At 61.7% G+C, this 16,262-nt stretch overlaps 1 protein-coding gene across 1 annotated transcript in view; it reads right to left on the reverse strand.

Annotated features, from left to right (window-relative positions):
* Nucleotides 1–3,523: 3,523 nt before the first annotated feature.
* The window catches only part of COL7A1 (collagen type VII alpha 1 chain), a 30,718-nt gene continuing 17,979 nt past the window's right edge, over nt 3,524–16,262 (reverse strand). The window contains exons 73-120 of the mRNA XM_075096050.1: nt 15,978–16,109; nt 15,596–15,805; nt 15,475–15,510; nt 15,280–15,324; nt 15,038–15,109; nt 14,843–14,887; nt 14,617–14,679; nt 14,483–14,527; nt 14,164–14,199; nt 13,843–13,878; nt 13,615–13,659; nt 13,343–13,375; nt 13,141–13,203; nt 13,007–13,042; nt 12,819–12,899; nt 12,652–12,720; nt 12,497–12,532; nt 12,319–12,360; nt 12,130–12,174; nt 11,936–11,980; nt 11,787–11,822; nt 11,619–11,678; nt 11,354–11,479; nt 11,147–11,218; nt 10,872–10,907; nt 10,558–10,617; nt 10,325–10,369; nt 10,201–10,236; nt 10,039–10,074; nt 9,894–9,950; nt 9,420–9,491; nt 9,091–9,162; nt 8,968–9,003; nt 8,805–8,885; nt 8,662–8,715; nt 8,404–8,457; nt 8,265–8,327; nt 8,100–8,162; nt 7,697–7,813; nt 7,419–7,496; nt 7,285–7,338; nt 7,027–7,075; nt 6,899–6,946; nt 6,374–6,463; nt 5,930–6,013; nt 5,494–5,613; nt 4,652–4,831; nt 3,524–4,509 (exon numbers count right to left, since the gene is read on the reverse strand). Of these exons, the coding sequence (XP_074952151.1) occupies nt 4,460–4,509; nt 4,652–4,831; nt 5,494–5,613; nt 5,930–6,013; nt 6,374–6,463; nt 6,899–6,946; nt 7,027–7,075; nt 7,285–7,338; nt 7,419–7,496; nt 7,697–7,813; nt 8,100–8,162; nt 8,265–8,327; nt 8,404–8,457; nt 8,662–8,715; nt 8,805–8,885; nt 8,968–9,003; nt 9,091–9,162; nt 9,420–9,491; nt 9,894–9,950; nt 10,039–10,074; nt 10,201–10,236; nt 10,325–10,369; nt 10,558–10,617; nt 10,872–10,907; nt 11,147–11,218; nt 11,354–11,479; nt 11,619–11,678; nt 11,787–11,822; nt 11,936–11,980; nt 12,130–12,174; nt 12,319–12,360; nt 12,497–12,532; nt 12,652–12,720; nt 12,819–12,899; nt 13,007–13,042; nt 13,141–13,203; nt 13,343–13,375; nt 13,615–13,659; nt 13,843–13,878; nt 14,164–14,199; nt 14,483–14,527; nt 14,617–14,679; nt 14,843–14,887; nt 15,038–15,109; nt 15,280–15,324; nt 15,475–15,510; nt 15,596–15,805; nt 15,978–16,109 (3,144 nt within the window). The 3' untranslated portion in view covers nt 3,524–4,459. The remainder of the gene's footprint in view (nt 4,510–4,651; nt 4,832–5,493; nt 5,614–5,929; nt 6,014–6,373; nt 6,464–6,898; nt 6,947–7,026; nt 7,076–7,284; nt 7,339–7,418; nt 7,497–7,696; nt 7,814–8,099; nt 8,163–8,264; nt 8,328–8,403; nt 8,458–8,661; nt 8,716–8,804; nt 8,886–8,967; nt 9,004–9,090; nt 9,163–9,419; nt 9,492–9,893; nt 9,951–10,038; nt 10,075–10,200; nt 10,237–10,324; nt 10,370–10,557; nt 10,618–10,871; nt 10,908–11,146; nt 11,219–11,353; nt 11,480–11,618; nt 11,679–11,786; nt 11,823–11,935; nt 11,981–12,129; nt 12,175–12,318; nt 12,361–12,496; nt 12,533–12,651; nt 12,721–12,818; nt 12,900–13,006; nt 13,043–13,140; nt 13,204–13,342; nt 13,376–13,614; nt 13,660–13,842; nt 13,879–14,163; nt 14,200–14,482; nt 14,528–14,616; nt 14,680–14,842; nt 14,888–15,037; nt 15,110–15,279; nt 15,325–15,474; nt 15,511–15,595; nt 15,806–15,977; nt 16,110–16,262) is intronic.

Raw genomic sequence — 16,262 nt, forward strand, 5'->3', positions numbered from 1 at the left:
TGTTGGCCCAGAGCTGCTGCAGCCACCCTGGGCTGGGGTCTGGCGCTGCTGCTGGTGCAAGGGGTGACAGTCCTTGTTTGGGGCTTAATGAACTTCAGTCCCCAGCCTGGGACATGCCCCCACAGCAGATCCGGGGAGAGGTAACACAAAATGAGTGTGGATAGGGGTGCAAAACCAGTATAAACCACGACAAGTTGTGTTCAATGCTACCTTTTATTGTGCACGCTTGCCACCACTGGCTTCCAGGTTCAGCCAAGCTTTGGGGATGATTTTTGTGTGCCACAGCCACCCAGAGAGAGGTAGCACATAGGAAAAGTTGCCTGGCTGGATGCAGCCCCTTTGGAGACATCCCAGTGGTGGGTGAGTGAAGAGAAAAGCAGTGCACAGAAATCCCTGTGATGCCCAGGGCTGGGACCTGTCCATGCTCCAGGGCTGGCCCTGGCAAAGGCAAACCCAGCTGTAGCTCCTCTGGTGGTGCTGAGGTGACAGTTATTAAACCAAATCTTTCTGTGTCTGCTGCTTGTGCCATGGGCATCAGGACTGCAGGGATGAGGTGCCATGTCCGTGATCCCCCGCGGTCACACTGATGCCACTCTGCGCTCCCCTCTGCCAATGCCCCCATCAGCCCCACTGCCCTCTCCAGCCCTGGCCAGGGAGGTTCATTTTCTGCGCCCAAGGCGGGCCATCAGCTCGGTGTTGGCAGCCGCCTTAGCCTGCAGGTCCTTCTCTCTGGCCAGGTCAAGTAGGATTTTCAGTACGTGGGTGGGGACATCAAGTGACAGGGACACCTTTCGTGCCTTTTTCTCCAGAGCAGGTCTCTTGGTGGCTGGGAGCACTGGCCAGGGCAATGCTTTTCTTGCTGGCCCTCGTATCAGCGATGGACTGAGTTTGTCCGGATGAGACCCTTCCCCAGACCCATGGTTGCTCCTCCACATTTTGGGGAGACCTGGCTGCATCTCAGCATTGGTAGTTTCCTGCCTTGTCTGCTTGCCTCCATCCCCGGCTTGGGGGTCTGGCAGGACTTGCTCACGGTTCAGCCCCTTCCACGCTCTCACCGGCATCCCAAGGATCACCAGGAAGGTGAGCAGCATCCTGCAGCACAGCATGGCCGAGAGCGCCTGTGAGGAGCACACAGCTGGTGCTAAGCATCAACCCCCCCAGCATGTTGCCACGGCCCACAGGCAGGGCTCATCCCCACCAGGGTGCCACACACAGACCCCACCGTTCCCAGAGCCAGCTGTCCATGCCCAGCACATGGGGGATCACCTCCCTTTTGGGGAGCCTTCAGTTTTCCACCCTGATTTTAACCTTTTTACATGGAGGGGGAGTTTTGTGGAGGCTGAAGGTGACATGGGAGGCAGATCAGTCAGGCGTCCCCATCCTTTCCCACAGGCCCTGGCCAGATGCTGGCTGTCCCCTCCACTTCACACCCTCCAGCCCTTTGCCACCCAGGGGAAGGGACATTCCCAGCTGGAGGGTGGCAGCGTGGGGACTGTGGCCACTCCCCAGCCCAGACCTGCCCTTTGACTGGGGAAGTGTGACATGCCCAGGGTTTCAGGATCAGGCGGGCTGTGGGGCTTTCCTCCTCCCACGTCTTCCCTGGCAGATGCTGCCAGACCCCATGGGGCTGCTGAGCTCTCTGGGACAAAAGCCACCCTACTGGGAGGGTCACAAGCCACTTGGTCTAAAATACACAGCAGGTCAGTGGCAGTAGGGTGACAAGGGCACAAGTCCAGCCACATGCACTGACCTGTGCCAAGTCTCAGCATTTTCCTACAGTCTGGCCCCTGCCCTGGTGCCAGGGAGGGCCCCAGGGGATGCAGGGTGCTGTGGGGTGGGAGTACAGGGGCACCACCACACAAATCCTGCTGTACAGCCACCTCTCCTCTAAATCAATTGCCCAGCGGGGTTTGTCCAGCTAGAAGGAGGGCAGTAAAAGGCATCCAGCTTCCTGCAACCCATCTCTGGGGTGAAACCTTTTGGAAAGTACCAGACCGGGCAGCCAGAGGTAGTTTAACAAGCTGGGAAGAGAGTAATGAAAAGCATCCAACCCCCTGCAACCCATTTCCCAGCTAACTCCCCCTAAGAAAGCATCACCGAAGAGCGCAGCCTCACCATTTCCAGCAGGTCCTTGTTCCCCTGATGTTCAGGCAACACTCCTGGAGTGCAGGGATTGCAAGCTGGGGGTTTGTCCTGCGCCCCACTGAGCCCTGGCTCTTATCCTGCCCCCAGCTCCACCTCCACCCCATGGAGGGGGTGACAGTGACACACAGTGGGGGGACACACACAATGTTATTAATACATTTTGCCTAATAGCAGATGAAATCATCCCAGGCTGTGGGTGGGTGTTTGCCCCCTCAGCTCCATCCACTGTGTTTGGAGGGGATTCCGGGAACCCAGGGCAGCTCAGGCATAATTATTTCATATCTGACTCTCAAGATGGTTTTTATCCATCTAATTGAGCCTTCCTGCTCCTGTCAGCCTTCGTTAATCACTTCAGGAAGGGAAAAATGCACATGCATATCACTGCTGGCCGGCATCCGTGGCACTGACAGTGAGTGCCAGCCTCCCTGGCATTGTGCCGCACAAGGCTCCCGATCATCTCCTGGTGCCAGTTTGGCACTGCTGTCCTGATGGATTCCCTGGCCCTGGCCAGCTGGGAGACATTGCTGGAGACACGTCACCTCCCTGCTGTGCCAACCCCAGATCACTGCTTGAGCCACTGGTTTGCCGCCAGCTGCACCAGTCCAACTGGGACACCACAGTTTTGCAGCTTACCTTCACCCAGTCCGAATGGGATGGCACTGGTTTCCATCCCACCTGCACCAGTCCAGCCTGGCTCAGCGTCTCCACCAGCTGCCTGCAGTGGGGAGTAGCCTATAGGCGTTGCTGTGGGGTGAGCCCCATGCAGAAGGGTTTTGCCCCAGAGTTCCCCACTTAGTGGCTGTGGAAGCACCCGGGGCTCTCAGGCTGGGCAGGCACCTGCATGAGATGAGTTGGTGGGTGCTCAGCCCAGAGGGCTAGCCAGGGCGAGGAGCCAGGGCACTGGGGACTGGGGCTTAGACTGCTGGGGGTCTCACCCACCCCTGCAGTCACAGGGTGACCCCATCCTGTACCAGCTGCCTCACAGCCTCCCTGGCAGGGTCAGGGAGAGAAAATAATGCTGGCTCTGTTCCTCCTCCTGGGGACAGCCAGGAACTTGCCCCCCGGCTTGTCAGAGCAGCCAAAATTAGCAGCTGGTGGTGATTCACCCAGTGCATCATGCAGCACCACAACCTCACGTGCTGACATGTCATGGCCTGGCCAGGGGGTCACGGCCTGGCTTGCGTCAGCCAGGCACGTGCCAGGCATGTTGATGGGGCACTGGGCTCCCTGGCAGGGTGAAGACCCCCAGCCAGTGCTGCCAGCAAGGAGCAGCTGGGAAGGGCATCCCAGCTGCAATGGGCAGAGGACACATGTGGCTCAAGAACCGGCCCCAAACCCCACGGGCATCTCCAGTGGCGCACCAAGAAGCATGGCATCTCCCTGTGAGTGCAGCTTTTAATAGCACAGCACACACACCCCCCCCGCATTGGTACACATATACATTCGCTGTATACAGATATACCCAGAGAGCAGCGGTACATACGGGCGCTACAAAGCCCGCCCAGCAGCCCACAGCCCCCTGCAAACCCCGGGAGCCCACATTGCTTTCATGAAGCCTTTGAGAGCAAGCGAGGTGAGCAGGAACCTCCTCTAACATAGCACCATCCTCAGGGTTTCCCCAACAGGCCGGGGAGTGGAGACAAGCACCCCCTGGATTAAAGACAGACATGCTGTTGGCAGGCGTGTGAGCCTCCAGCCCCCCACAGGTCTTTGCCAAACCATTGCAGCTGCAAAAGTGGAACTGAGTCCTGTTTGAGGCTGAGGTGAAATTTATTGAGATGGAGCTGGTTGCAGGGTGGGTGTTGAGGGATGCCATGCAGGAAGGCACCACCTAGCCCAGGGATGCAGGCAGCCTCCCCTGGCAGAGAGCAGGGAGTTGAGGGGGGATTTGGGAGACTCATGGGAGGGGCAGGGAAGGAGATTAAAGTGTTAGATGAGGGGAGCCCAACCACACCAAGTCCCAGCTCTGCTCCTGGGGGAGGGGACACGGGGCCAAGCACCATGCCATCAGCAGCAAATAAGTTAAAAATCAAACTGGCAACAGCCCAGAAAACTTGTGGGTGGGAAAGGGGGTTAAGAGCCTTGCAGGGGGGATGGTTTCCCATTTGATACAAATTTCACCTTAACAGGTAGTAGAAGTAATATGAAAGGAAAAACCTGTGAGCAGCAATAAGACACGTTAGAAATAGCACCAAGTTCCTGCTAGAGGCTGGTGGACATGCCGCCCCTGCCACCATGGGCAGCCCAGCCCTGGCTGGGGCGGCAGCTGGGCCCCACCACCAGGCAGCCCTGTCTGCCAAGCCATTGCCCATGCCTATGCCTTCAGATGCTCTCCCACCTTGTCACTGGCAATGCTGCGGGCACCTGCAGAGAGAAGTGAGAAGGTGTCAAAGCCGAGGTGGGGACCAGCATCATTCCCTGGCCCAGCATCAGCCCAGCCCACAGCACCTGGTAGGGATGCTGTCAGACACGCCGGTGCCAGTGGCCAGGCCCATGCCATGCCTACCTGCCCCTGGGTGCTGCCCGCAGTGCAGCTCGCACTCCTCCTTGCTGTTGAAGCGGTTGCGGTTGCCCCGGCAGCCGCTGTAGATGAAGGGCCGGCACTCGGAGACTCTTTGGTTATAGTACCACCGTAGCGTGTAGCGCTGGCAGTCCCCCTCATCCAGCAACAGGCTGCAGGGCTTGGCTGCAGGCGGCAAACAGCAATAGTGAGGGCAGGCAGGAGCTGGCAGCCCAACAGCAGTGGAGGCAGCTGGACCCACTTGGCAGAGGAAGAAAAACCCCAGGAGGGGAAGGCAGGGAATGGTTCCTGGATGAGTGCAGCAGGGTTTGGCTAGAGGGGACATCATCATGCCCTGCCCAAGTGCTGGGAGTGAGGGCAGGAGACGCTGCTCTGTGCAAGCCCTCTCCCAGAGGCAGCTCCCAGCAAAGGCTGGAGATAGAGCTGGGAGGAAGGTGGCATAGGGACACGATGGCCAAAGCATCCTTGGAAGTGTACTGGAAGGACCCTCTGCATGCTGCTGCTGCTACCAGGGCTTCCCTGCTCTCCTGGGGACTTTAGGTCCCACCAGCCCAGCAAACTACCTTTCACTGCTGGGTGACAGCTTCATTGAGGGGGGTGGAGCACAAGGTCTGAACAGCGTGTGCGGCACAGTGCTGCGATGGGAAACGCACACCCTGCCTGGGTGCCAGCAAGAGGGCTGCAAATTCCAAATTCCCCCAGCCAGAGGGCATGGGGATCTGCTGCAAGGCAGGATGTGGAGGCATCACCCCAGCAAAGCCTGGGCAGTCCCATGGTCACCCCCAGTGGCTTCACCCTTGGTGCCAGGCAGGTGCAGGGAAGCTCACCGCTCATCACGGGCTGCTCCAAGCTGTCCATCTCTGGGACCTCGTCGTAGTCCTCCTCCTCCCCATACAGGCTCTCATACTCAAGGTCGTCAGTGTCAAGCATGATCTGTGTATCCTGCCCTGGGAGACAGCGCTGGGCATGAGCCTTCACCTCCTGCTCCATCCTGCTCCCCCAGCCACAGCCCTGGCGCTGCACACGCCTGCATGCGCACAGCACACACCTGTGCATGCCTGCACACACATACACGCATGCACACACACTCCTTGCTGCCCTCTATTTTCCCTGCTCTTTAATTAAAGCCCCCTAGGACTGGCAGCATTGCCACTGAGATTATCCCTCAGTGCCTATGAGCAGAAGGCAGGGACATGACTGGTCACACACATGGAGCAGGGTAAAAAGGGGGATGGGAACTAAAAGCACAGGGATGACACTCACTCTCCTCTTCCTCAGCGTGTGACAACTTGAGCACAGGGACTGGGTGAGCGCTGCCAGCTGGGAATGGCTGGGTGGGGAATCGCCCTGCAAGGGGGAAGGACACCATGCAGGCATCAGGATGGATGTGGGGGCATCCAAGGGCACTTCCCCCCTGGCTCCCAGGGGGAAAACACCCCTTGCACGTGCAGAGAAGCCCAGCGCTGCCCCAGCACTGCTGCAACATGCCAGGGTACACAGCCTGGAATGGGGTGCCTGAGGACACCTCCTCTCTGCACCGCAGACCAGGGCTGCCAGGAATTTCCGGCAGAAGGACAGGCAGGAGAAGCTGCTGCCCAGTGAGACAGCGCCTGCTGGGAGCCCAGTAGGATTGGGATGACTATGGGCACGGGGAGGCACATGTGCCCTTGGGGCCAGATCTTGTAGGTCCTCTGAGCTCTCCATCACCTCTTTGGCCGTGCTCCCTCTCCTGGCGGATGCTTCTTCCTCCTCCCTGGGCAGTGTGGAGGCTGCTCCTGGCCTGAGTCCCCCAGCCTCCTTGGAAAGAAAGCACCCCACCTCATCCCAGCCCACCCCTTGCCCCCCCATTCCTCCAACCTAATCCTGCAGCCCACCCTCCTATCCAGCAGTCCTGGCCCCTGCAAGCCCACCTGCCCCAGCTCTAGCACCCAAGCATGGATGGGGCGCAGTCACCATGGTCCCTTCTCAATCGGACACACCCTGGCAGTGCCCAGACCCCATTGGCACTATCCCGAACTGGCTGCCCCAGGAATCCCTGCTGCACCATCACTTCTGCCCTGCATCATCACTTCTCCCTGTGCACAGTCCTGTACTGATGCTGGGCCCAACTGAGGGGGTCCTGGAGGGTCCCAGCTGCCTCCAGAGCACCCAAAACTGGCAGCACACCTGGGTGCCGGGACCCCTTCGGTGCCACACACATAGGGCAGGGGGCTAGGAAGGGAGAGTCACAACCTGAGTGCTCACGTGAATCCAGGTGCTGTGGGAAGTGGCCACCGCAGGCTATGGGAGAGATGGGGCGTGGGGTCAGGGGCAGTGGGGGCCAGACCCCTGACCCCAGGGCAGTGGTGGGGGATGCTCACCACAGTGCTGGTTCATCTCCTGCCTGACGAAGGCACGGATCTCCTCCTCCTGCCGGGCACATGGAGGAGCAAAGGACCCACATCGCAATGGGGGATGGTGCAGTTAGAGAGGAGGAAAAACCCTTTCTCCAGGCCCCAGCAGAGCTCGGTGGTGGGGGAAGCCTCTCCATCAGTGGCAGCAGGACAGATCTGGCACCCCTTCCCACCCCAGTGACCTGAGCACTGCGAGCCTATACCAGTTCCCTTCTGGCTCCTTACCGTCATGCCTGGCTCCCCCTTCTCCCCACGGAGCCCCTGGATGCCGGGACTGCCCTAGGGACAAGCAGAAGCAAGGTGGGAGGCTGGCCCTGGCTGGGACTCACCCAGGCAGGGCCAGGGACCCGCTCACCCACCTGCTCTCCTCTCTCACCAGGGATACCAGGTACGCCACGGGCCCCCTGTACTGACTGTCCAGGGGGGCCTCTCTCCCCCTGCAAAGGACAAATGCTCGTGATCTGGCTAGTGGCTCTGGAGCCTCTCTGCTCCCTCCAGCACCATGAATGTGCTGCTTTTCCTGACAGAGCTGGGAGAGGGCTCCTGATGCCACCAATCCCTTGCCCACTCCAGGGACAGGGTCCTCCACTACTCACGCCACCCAGAGTGGGACTGACCACCAGTGGTGGGGACTCACCTTCTGGCCCTGTATGCCCTCGGGACCTCGTGCGCCAACGTTTCCTGGAGGTCCGGGGGGGCCAGGAGCACCGTCACTACCCCGGGGACCAGGGCCACCGATAATGCCTGGGGCACCCTGTGGGACAGCAGAGGGTGAGGCCAGGGGTGTCGGAACCCCCCAGCCCCAGATCAGGTGCCATGGGCATCTTCCAACCCTGCAGGTGAGCATCCCCAAAGCACTGGCACCAGAGCCTTCTTGTAAAGAATGGGGATTTATTGTCATGTATAGTTTAGTGACATAATTTAGAGCAGCACCAGATGGCTCTTCTGGGAGCATCAGGCTATGATGAGCTTCTGATCAAGGCCAGCTCCTGGTAAATGCAATGTGGTGCAAGGCATACTGTCCCTTCCAGCCCACTCACCCGGTCTCCTTTCTCCCCCTGGTCTCCTTTGGCTCCCTGCTGCCCATCGAATCCCCGGTCACCCTGTGAAGAGGAAGGAACGGGCAGCGGGGTCAGGCAGACAGGGACAGGCAGACAGGGAGTTGAAGTGCCAGCACAGCTTTTCCCAGCACCACCCTGACCTACCTTGGGTCCCATGAGCCCCTCCTTCCCAGGGGTGCCTGGTGGCCCCGACAGACCCAGCTCTCCCTGGGGGACAAAGCAGATGTCTGTCAGCCACCAGCTGCGCATTCCTGTTCCACCTTGGCGTCAGCAGAGTGCTTACCGGCTCGCCTTTCCTCCCTGGCAGCCCTGAGCGCCCTGGGATCCCCGGCTCTCCCTACAGCAGGCAGGAGAGAGGCAGGGCAGTCAGTCCTGTGCCCCTCAGTGCACACCCCAGAGCTGCAGGCAGAGGAGGGAACCCCGTGCCCCTGCTGCAGGGCTGAGGTCTGGCCTCGGCCACCTCCCTGCTCCCCCCAGCTGGCAGAGGTGATCCAAAGGGCAACATCCAGGCCTCTGTGGCACCCCATGGGCACCCACTCACCTTCTCACCCTTGTCCCCATCAATGCCACAGGCACCTTTCATGCCCCGGTCACCCTGCAAGGATGAGGAGGGGAGTCAGAGCCACACTGAGCTGGCACGGGTCCTGGCCGGGAGAACACCAGCGGGCAGAGGGACTAACCCACCTTGGGACCGCGCATGCCATAGGGTCCCATGTCTCCCTTCTCTCCCCGGGCTCCAGGGATCCCATCGCGGCCAGGCTGGCCCTGCAAAAGAGCATACAGAGTGATGGGGGTCCACTCCTGCCCCGCAGTGGGGTGGCAGCAGCACTAAGATGTGGCTTCTCACCGGCTCGCCAGGCTCTCCCAACGCTCCAACCTCTCCCTGGGGAAGGCAGAAGCATCAGTCAGGGCAGGTGAGGGGGACAGTGCCTCCAGCACTCCCAGCAGTGGAAGATGCTCAGCTCCTTACCTTCTGCCCACCAGGGCCACGTGCCCCAGGGAAGCCTGTGGAGCCCTTCTCGCCTTGCTCGCCCCTCGCCCCCTGCAAGCAGAAACCCAGATTGACACAGGGCAGGAGGGAGAGCTCTGGCCACTACACAGCCACAGCAAAGCCATGGTGACCTCTGAGGCTGGCTCTGGCAGATCCCCTGGCTGGGGTGCCAAGCACCATGCCAGGATGCCCACAAGCACCAGCATATGGGGCACAGGGATGCCATCATGCCTTGGTCCCTCTATCCATTGCCTATGGTGCCCAACCCAGCAGCCCCCAGCCACACACAAGTGCCTCCAGCCCTGTACCTTCTCTCCAGGCATGCCTTGCTCCCCCTTGTCCCCCTTGTCCCCTTCTGTGCCCTTCAGGCCACGCTCTCCCTGCAAAGAAAGAAACACAGGGATCAGGGAATGGGTAGACACTCAGACACATGGCAGGGTGGGGAGGACAGACCCCACCTGGGGCAGGGACATGGGGGTCTGTAGAGTGGCTGAAGGAGAAGGGACAGTGTGCTCTGCAAGGGAGGGTCTCCTGGAAGCAAGAAACCCCCCAGCTCTTCTGGCAGGCAGAGGTGTGTGGGGGCTATCCTGTGCCATTCAGGAGAGGGGGTGAAGGATCAAACCCGTAGGGCTGGAGCTGCCATGTGCCAGGAGGAGGGCAGGTGGGGTCTTTGGAAGAGGGATGCACAGGAGGGCCCCTGCTCATCAGGACAAGAGGGACAAAGCAAAAGGGGACAGCGAGGATGGGGACAGCAAGGATGGGGACATGGGGACAGCTCTTACCGGCTCCCCCTTGCTGCCCCGCACTCCAGCAGGCCCCTCCACCACAACAGTATCACCCTGGACACCCAAAGAAGAGAGACAGGGGTGAGTGGGCAGACTAGCACTGCTGACCTCCCACCCACTGCCCCTCACCTTGGGGACTCACCTTGTCTCCTTTGAGCCCTGGGGCCCCAACGTCTCCCTGTGAGGAAGACAAGATGGTGACATGGTGCCAGGATGCACGGTGGGAAGCGGGCAGCAGCTCCCTGGTGACCACAAACCCTGGGTGTTCGCCCTGCCTGGCTCCCCAGCCCCCAGAGTCCCTTACCTTGTCCCCACGCTCTCCCCGGTTCCCAGGCAAGCCCTGCGGGAGAGAGGGGAGAGAGGGGAGAGGATAGGGATGGTCAGGGAGGGACCTGGACAGGGGTACAGCTGGGGAGTGGGGTATTTACCGCTGGCCCGCGATCCCCTTCTGGCCCTGGTCGCCCATCTTCACCCTGCAAGAAGAAAGGGTTGTGAGAAGGGGGTCTGGGATAAGGGCACCCCTAGCATCACCCTACCCCAGAGACAGGCATGGCGCTGGCTCACCATCCCCTTAGGGATGGCACCATGGGATTTCCCATCCCCAGAGGTGGAGACATGGTGGACTGTGGTGGGGACACAGAGGGCCCATGACATTACTTACCCGTGGCCCTGGGTCTCCACGCTCACCTCTGGCTCCTGGCAGCCCAGCCCCTGGAGCACCCTGCCAGGGGGAAGGCAAGAGCTCATTCCTGTCCTTGCTGCCCACCATTCCTCCCAGCCATGTCATGTCCCCCACCATGCCACAGGACACCCCACAGTCCCTGCCACCTCCCCAGATGCCTGGCAAAAAGCAGGCTCCCATGTGCCACCATCCAGAGTGGGCTCAGTATCCCCTGGAGGGTGGCTGCAGCAGCGACACCCCATGAGAGGAGCAGATCCCCACCCCTCATGCTTTAGGGCTGCCCCCCATCCTACCTTGTCACCCTTCAGGCCAGATGCCCCTTGTATGCCCTAAAAGAAAGGAGAGCGGTCAGCAAGCTATGGGAGAAGGCGATCCCAGGTGCCCTGTGAAGCATCCCTGGGTGGGAGCCACAGCGGATCTTGCCCCTGCACTGGAGCCCCCAGCAACCCCCAGCCCCAGGAGCTGGGAAGGTGCAGGATGGGTCCCCATCATCCTGCCCAAGATGGGGGAGAGCCAGGGTAGAGCCTGCACCCCCAAAAATGCTGTAGCACTGGAGCTCCATACTCACGGCTGGCCCTGGGGGCCCCATGGGTCCTGGTGGTCCAGGGGTGCCATCTCTCCCAGGAAAGCCGATCAAACCCTAGCAGAAAAACACCAGTGAGTGGGCAGGGACTGTGGCTGGGAGGCAATGGGGTTTGCAGGTACCCCACTGACACTGCCCAGGGGTCCACGGTCACTGGGACCAGTGAGGAGAGGTGCTGGCTGTAGCCTTTACCCTCTCTCCTGGGGGGCCTGGTGGGCCAGGCTGCCCATTGTCCCCTCTCAGGCCTGGCTGTCCCGGCGTCCCAGCGATGCCTGCCACACCTGGGGGTCCTGGTAGTCCTGGCAAGCCGATGTCACCCTGGAGCAGGGAAGAAAAGGATAGGGCTCATGAACACAGACCCTCAGGAGCATGCTTCTCCCTTGGCCAGCCAAGCCAGAACAGCACCCAGGCATTGGGGATGTGGTGAGAGCCAGGGTGACATGGGGACAGGGGTTACCTTCAAGCCCAGAGGCCCGTCCTGTCCTGGCGGCCCCTGCACACCGACACCTGGTGATCCCTGCATGGTGGCAGACAGCGCATGGCACAGTGCCCCTTGCTGGCAGGCGCAGGCGTGCCAGTGGCACCGCGACACCTGGAGTGGCCCCTGGGAGCAGGGGACACATACCTTCTCCCCTTTGGCTCCGGTGGACCCCTTGGCTCCCTGTAAAGACACCAAGCCACTAGGAAGGTCTGGGCAGTAGGTGACAAGGGTGCAGGTTGCCCCCCACCTCTGATGGCATCCATGCCCCAGCCACCCATGTGCCTCCTACTCACGTCTTCCCCAGGATCCCCTGGCTCCCCGAATCTTCCTGGCTCTCCCTGTCAGGGGGAAACAAGTAAAAAGCAGGGGTGTGTGATGATGTACTGGGGAAGCAGCTGCAGCTGGATCCCTGCACTGTGGCCAGGCAGCCAGGGAGCCCAAGGCCCCCCACGGCCCCCTCCCTGCCACCCCTCGGGGTGGCACTCACCTTCTCGCCCTTGGGGCCCGGCAAGCCTCGGTCACCCTTGGAGCCCTGCCAGGGGGAGAGCAGTGTTAGGGGAGGGGGAGGCCTCAGAGCTGGCTCACCCCACAAAAGGCAGGAGTGGTAGTAGGAGGGATAAGGTTAATGGAGAGGATGATGTTAATAGGAAGGACAAGGTTAATGGGGCCAACTCACAGGTTCTCCCAGCAGCACGCCCTCCAGCAATGCCGGCTCGCCCTGCAACAACACACGGGTGCTCAGGCATGCCCACAGTGGGTGCCGGCACACTGCGGACCCTTGCCCACCCCAGCCCTGGTGGCTTCAGCAGCACACAGGGGTGGGAGTCCCTCCACCTCGCACCCTGGCTCCTTACCTTCTCACCTTTGACACCGGGAGGGCCAGTGATGGCCTGAGGCACAGAGGAGAGAGGAGGCAGGTGAGCAGGGCTGCATGGGGATGCTCCCCCTCATCCCAGCCTAGGAACATCAGGGAAGCTCCCGGCCACTGAGGAGGCAGCTCTGCACTCACCTGCCCTGGGGCTCCAGCATTCCCTGGCTCTCCCTTGGGACCAGCAGGGCCTGAAGGTCCCGGCATGCCCTGGCACAAGGGCACAGCCCTCAGCCTCAGATGCGGACACCCCATGCTGAGCCCCATGGGGCTCCTGCTGGGACCGGATGAGGTGAGCAGCAACGTACCATCTTCCCAGGCATCCCTGCCTCGCCGTCCTTCCCCGGCATGCCGTCCCTGCCTGGCACACCTGGCTTCCCGGTCTCCCCCTGTGGGTGGTAAGAGTGGGGCTGGGGCATAAGGGTCCTACAGCCCCCCAAGTAGCCCTGAGTGCCCATACTGATGGCAGCCAGGCAGTGGAGGAAAACACACTCACCACTTGTCCTGGCAGCCCAGAGGCACCTGGTGGGCCCTGCAAGGGAGACATTAGCAGAACTTAAGCTGTAGCCCAGGCTACAGGGAATGGCCAAGGGACAGGTTGAGGGACTGAGGGGTCCTGCAAATACCTACCCCCGGGCCAGGGGGGCCAGGGGGGCCAGGCAGCCCCATGCTTCCTTGGGGACCAGGCAAGCCCTGCAATTGTAACAGCTGCATCAGAGGGGATGGCACACTGCCCTGGCACAGCCGGGACCTCGGCTGCCCCCATGGGAAGGTGCATGGCAGCTTTGGGCGGGGCCAAATGGGTGCTGGTGGGGAAGGCACAAGTGCTCACCCGGATGCTGGAGCCAGGTTCCCCCGGATCACCCTGCAAAGAGAGCACCTGCGTCAGTCCCACCACACTGACCCACCAGCCACCATGGTCACATCCCCATGCCTGCCATGGGGCTGTTCCCCAGGGCCAGCTGGATCTGGAAGGGGGCCAGCCAGAAATGCCCCTCCTTCCAGCCCAAAATGTCCTGAAATGTGGCCCTCCCTCCAACCCCCAAATCTGTCAAGGCACCGCTTTCCTCTGCCAGGTCAGATGTGATGATGCTGATGCCTTACCTTGCTTCCAGGTGGGCCCTGTGTCCCTGGTGGGCCAGCACTACCCTGCAGGGGACAAGGGGACATTAAGTTGGGACAGGGCTTGTTGTTGGCACAGGATGGGGAGAGGGCAGTGAAGCAGCATGGTCCCAGCACTGCCACCCCTCCCTGCTCCCTGGGGGGACACCCACTGTCTGGCATCTCCCTAGCATGACAGTCCCCTGCACATGGCACAGGGTGGCTTCTTACCGGGGGTCCTGGGGGTCCTGGGTCTCCCTGGCTGCCCTGAAGGGAGGAAGAGATGGGGTCACTGCAAGGATAAGTTTTCCCAGTGGGTGCATGGGGTGTTCCCTGGGAGAGGAGACCCTGACAGTGTCAGCAGCTCTGGTAAGCACCCACACCAAGTGAGGACAAGACTGGCCAGCTGCTGGCAAGACGCCTGGGGCCAAGCACCCACCCAGCCAGCAGGGTGGCCCCCACAGCTTCAACCAGCCCCCATGGCCAGGATCACCCTGGCTGCATGTTGAGGCAGGGGGGCACAGTGATATGCAGGGGTACACAGACACCTACCGGGCGTCCCAGCACGCCGGGGAAGCCTGGCAAGCCCTGAAAAGAACCATGTCAGAGTCAGCAGGCAAGTGGGAGCCCACCACCCCCAAACAGCCCTGCCTGCCCTCCCAAATGCTCCCTGTTCATGGTGTGTGGTACCCAGCCAGGGACACTTATTGGGGGTGGGGGAAGCCCACTAAAGCCCCACAGGCCCTATGCAGAGATGGGAAGGAGATGAACGAGACATGAATGCTCCCTCTGGAGCCAGTGGTGGCTGGTGTGGGACCACAGGACCTTCCCCCTGTTCCAGCCCACATCCCCCCACCATGTCCCCACTCACCGGCTTCCCCTCGGGGCCAGCCAGCCCTCTTTCACCCAGGAGACCCTGGAGCAAGAGATGAGGACAGGGTCAGTGCCAGGCAGGGGTCAGCGGTCTGGGGACAGCACCAGGCGGGGGGACAGTGCGGTACTCACTGGGGCACCATCCCTGCCTTTCTCACCGGGCTCCCCTCGCTCGCCCCGCAGGCCACTCTCACCCTGCAGCGGTGACAAGCACAGGGTCGTAGGACAGGTAGTGGCCTTCCCATCCCACCCCAGGGCCTGCTGACACCCAAAGTGGGGTGCTTCCAGCAGTGCTCCCACACAAGGCTTTGCTCCATGGGGCTGCCCCACTGGCAGCGGGAGGCTTGCAACCGCAGACCTTATCTCCTTTGGATCCCCGCTCGCCCTCGGCTCCCGGCTCACCCTGCATCGGGAAGAAGACAGATGCCATCAGCCCCTGCTGCCCCCCTGGGGATGCCTGCCCCACCACCATCCTCAGTCCCAGCCCAGCTCATCGTGTTGTCCCTGGCTCAGTCACCTTGCCTGCCCCACACCTTTCTGCCCAGCCACACACCTTTGCTCCCTTGGGTCCGGCAGGGCCACGCTCGCCTGGGAAGCCCGTCAGGCTGCCCTCCACCACGTCTGCCTGCAGGCAGGGCACAGTCAGGGCTGGCACCCAGGGGAGCCCAGAAAGGTCCCCGCAGGGACACAGCCCTCCCCAAGCCCCTATACCAGGGGACTGGATGTGGCCATCCATCCCTGGAAGTGCATGCCGGCATCCCTTGGGGGTGGTCCCCCAGAGCAGTCATCACCTACCTTGGGCCCCGGGGGCCCTGGGGGGCCAGGCATGCCGTCCCTGCCCTGGGATGGGGAGAAAAATAGGTTGAGCATCAAAGGGATGGCAGGGCATGGGGGAGCAGAGCCATCCTGGTATGGCCACTTCTAGTCCCTACAGGGTATCCCGCTTCTGCCTGGAGAGCCCTCCGTCCCCCTGAGAGGTGCACAGCTCACCTGCTCACCCCGGTCGCCCTTCTCACCCCGGTCGCCCTGGGAAAATAACGCAGTGGCCATCATGGGGCTGTCCCCAAGCCCCTTCCCCAAACCCCAGCCCCATGCCTCCACACACACTCACCTTCTCGCCGGGTCGCCCAGCCTCTCCCAGCTCCCCAGCCCGGCCTGGCACCCCAGGGATGCCCGGCTTGCCAGGCTCCCCTGGCTGCCCAGGCGGCCCCTCAGGACCCCGCTCACCCACAGCACGGCCTGTGGGGCCCTGGGGGCCAGGTGCACCTGGGTCCCCCTTGTCACCTTTGGGTCCTCGCTCACCAGGGAAGCCTAAGGAACCCTGCAAAACATAACACTGTGCTGCCAGAACCAGCTCTGTGCAGGGGCTGTCAGGTCCCCTGAACATCCCAGGGCTGAGCTTGCCATGCGGCCCCCATAGCCAGCCTGGGTAAGGGGGAGCGGGGGAGCAGGGGAGCATGTCTGGGCACAGCATCAAGCCCAGCTCCACTCACTTCTCTGCCTGGAGGACCCCTCTCTCCTGGCTCCCCCTGGCTGCCTTTCTGCCCCCGCAGCCGCTCAGACACTGGCAGAAATGAGTCTGAGCTCCCGTCGTAGGCACCCGTGAGCTCCTTCAGGGATGAAACCTGGGAGGGAGGAAAGAGCCACCAGTTGGGGGGTCAGTGCAACCCAGCCACAGCAGCATCTCACAGCCCCGTCAACCTGTCCCAGGTTGCTTGGATCTCCCACCACCTCCTGTGTCCTTCGTGCTGCTGTGCAGCAGGAACAGCCCACAGCCC

The sequence above is a fragment of the Phalacrocorax aristotelis genome, chromosome 6, assembly GCF_949628215.1.
Source record: "Phalacrocorax aristotelis chromosome 6, bGulAri2.1, whole genome shotgun sequence".
Taxonomy (NCBI): Eukaryota; Metazoa; Chordata; class Aves; order Suliformes; family Phalacrocoracidae; genus Phalacrocorax; species Phalacrocorax aristotelis.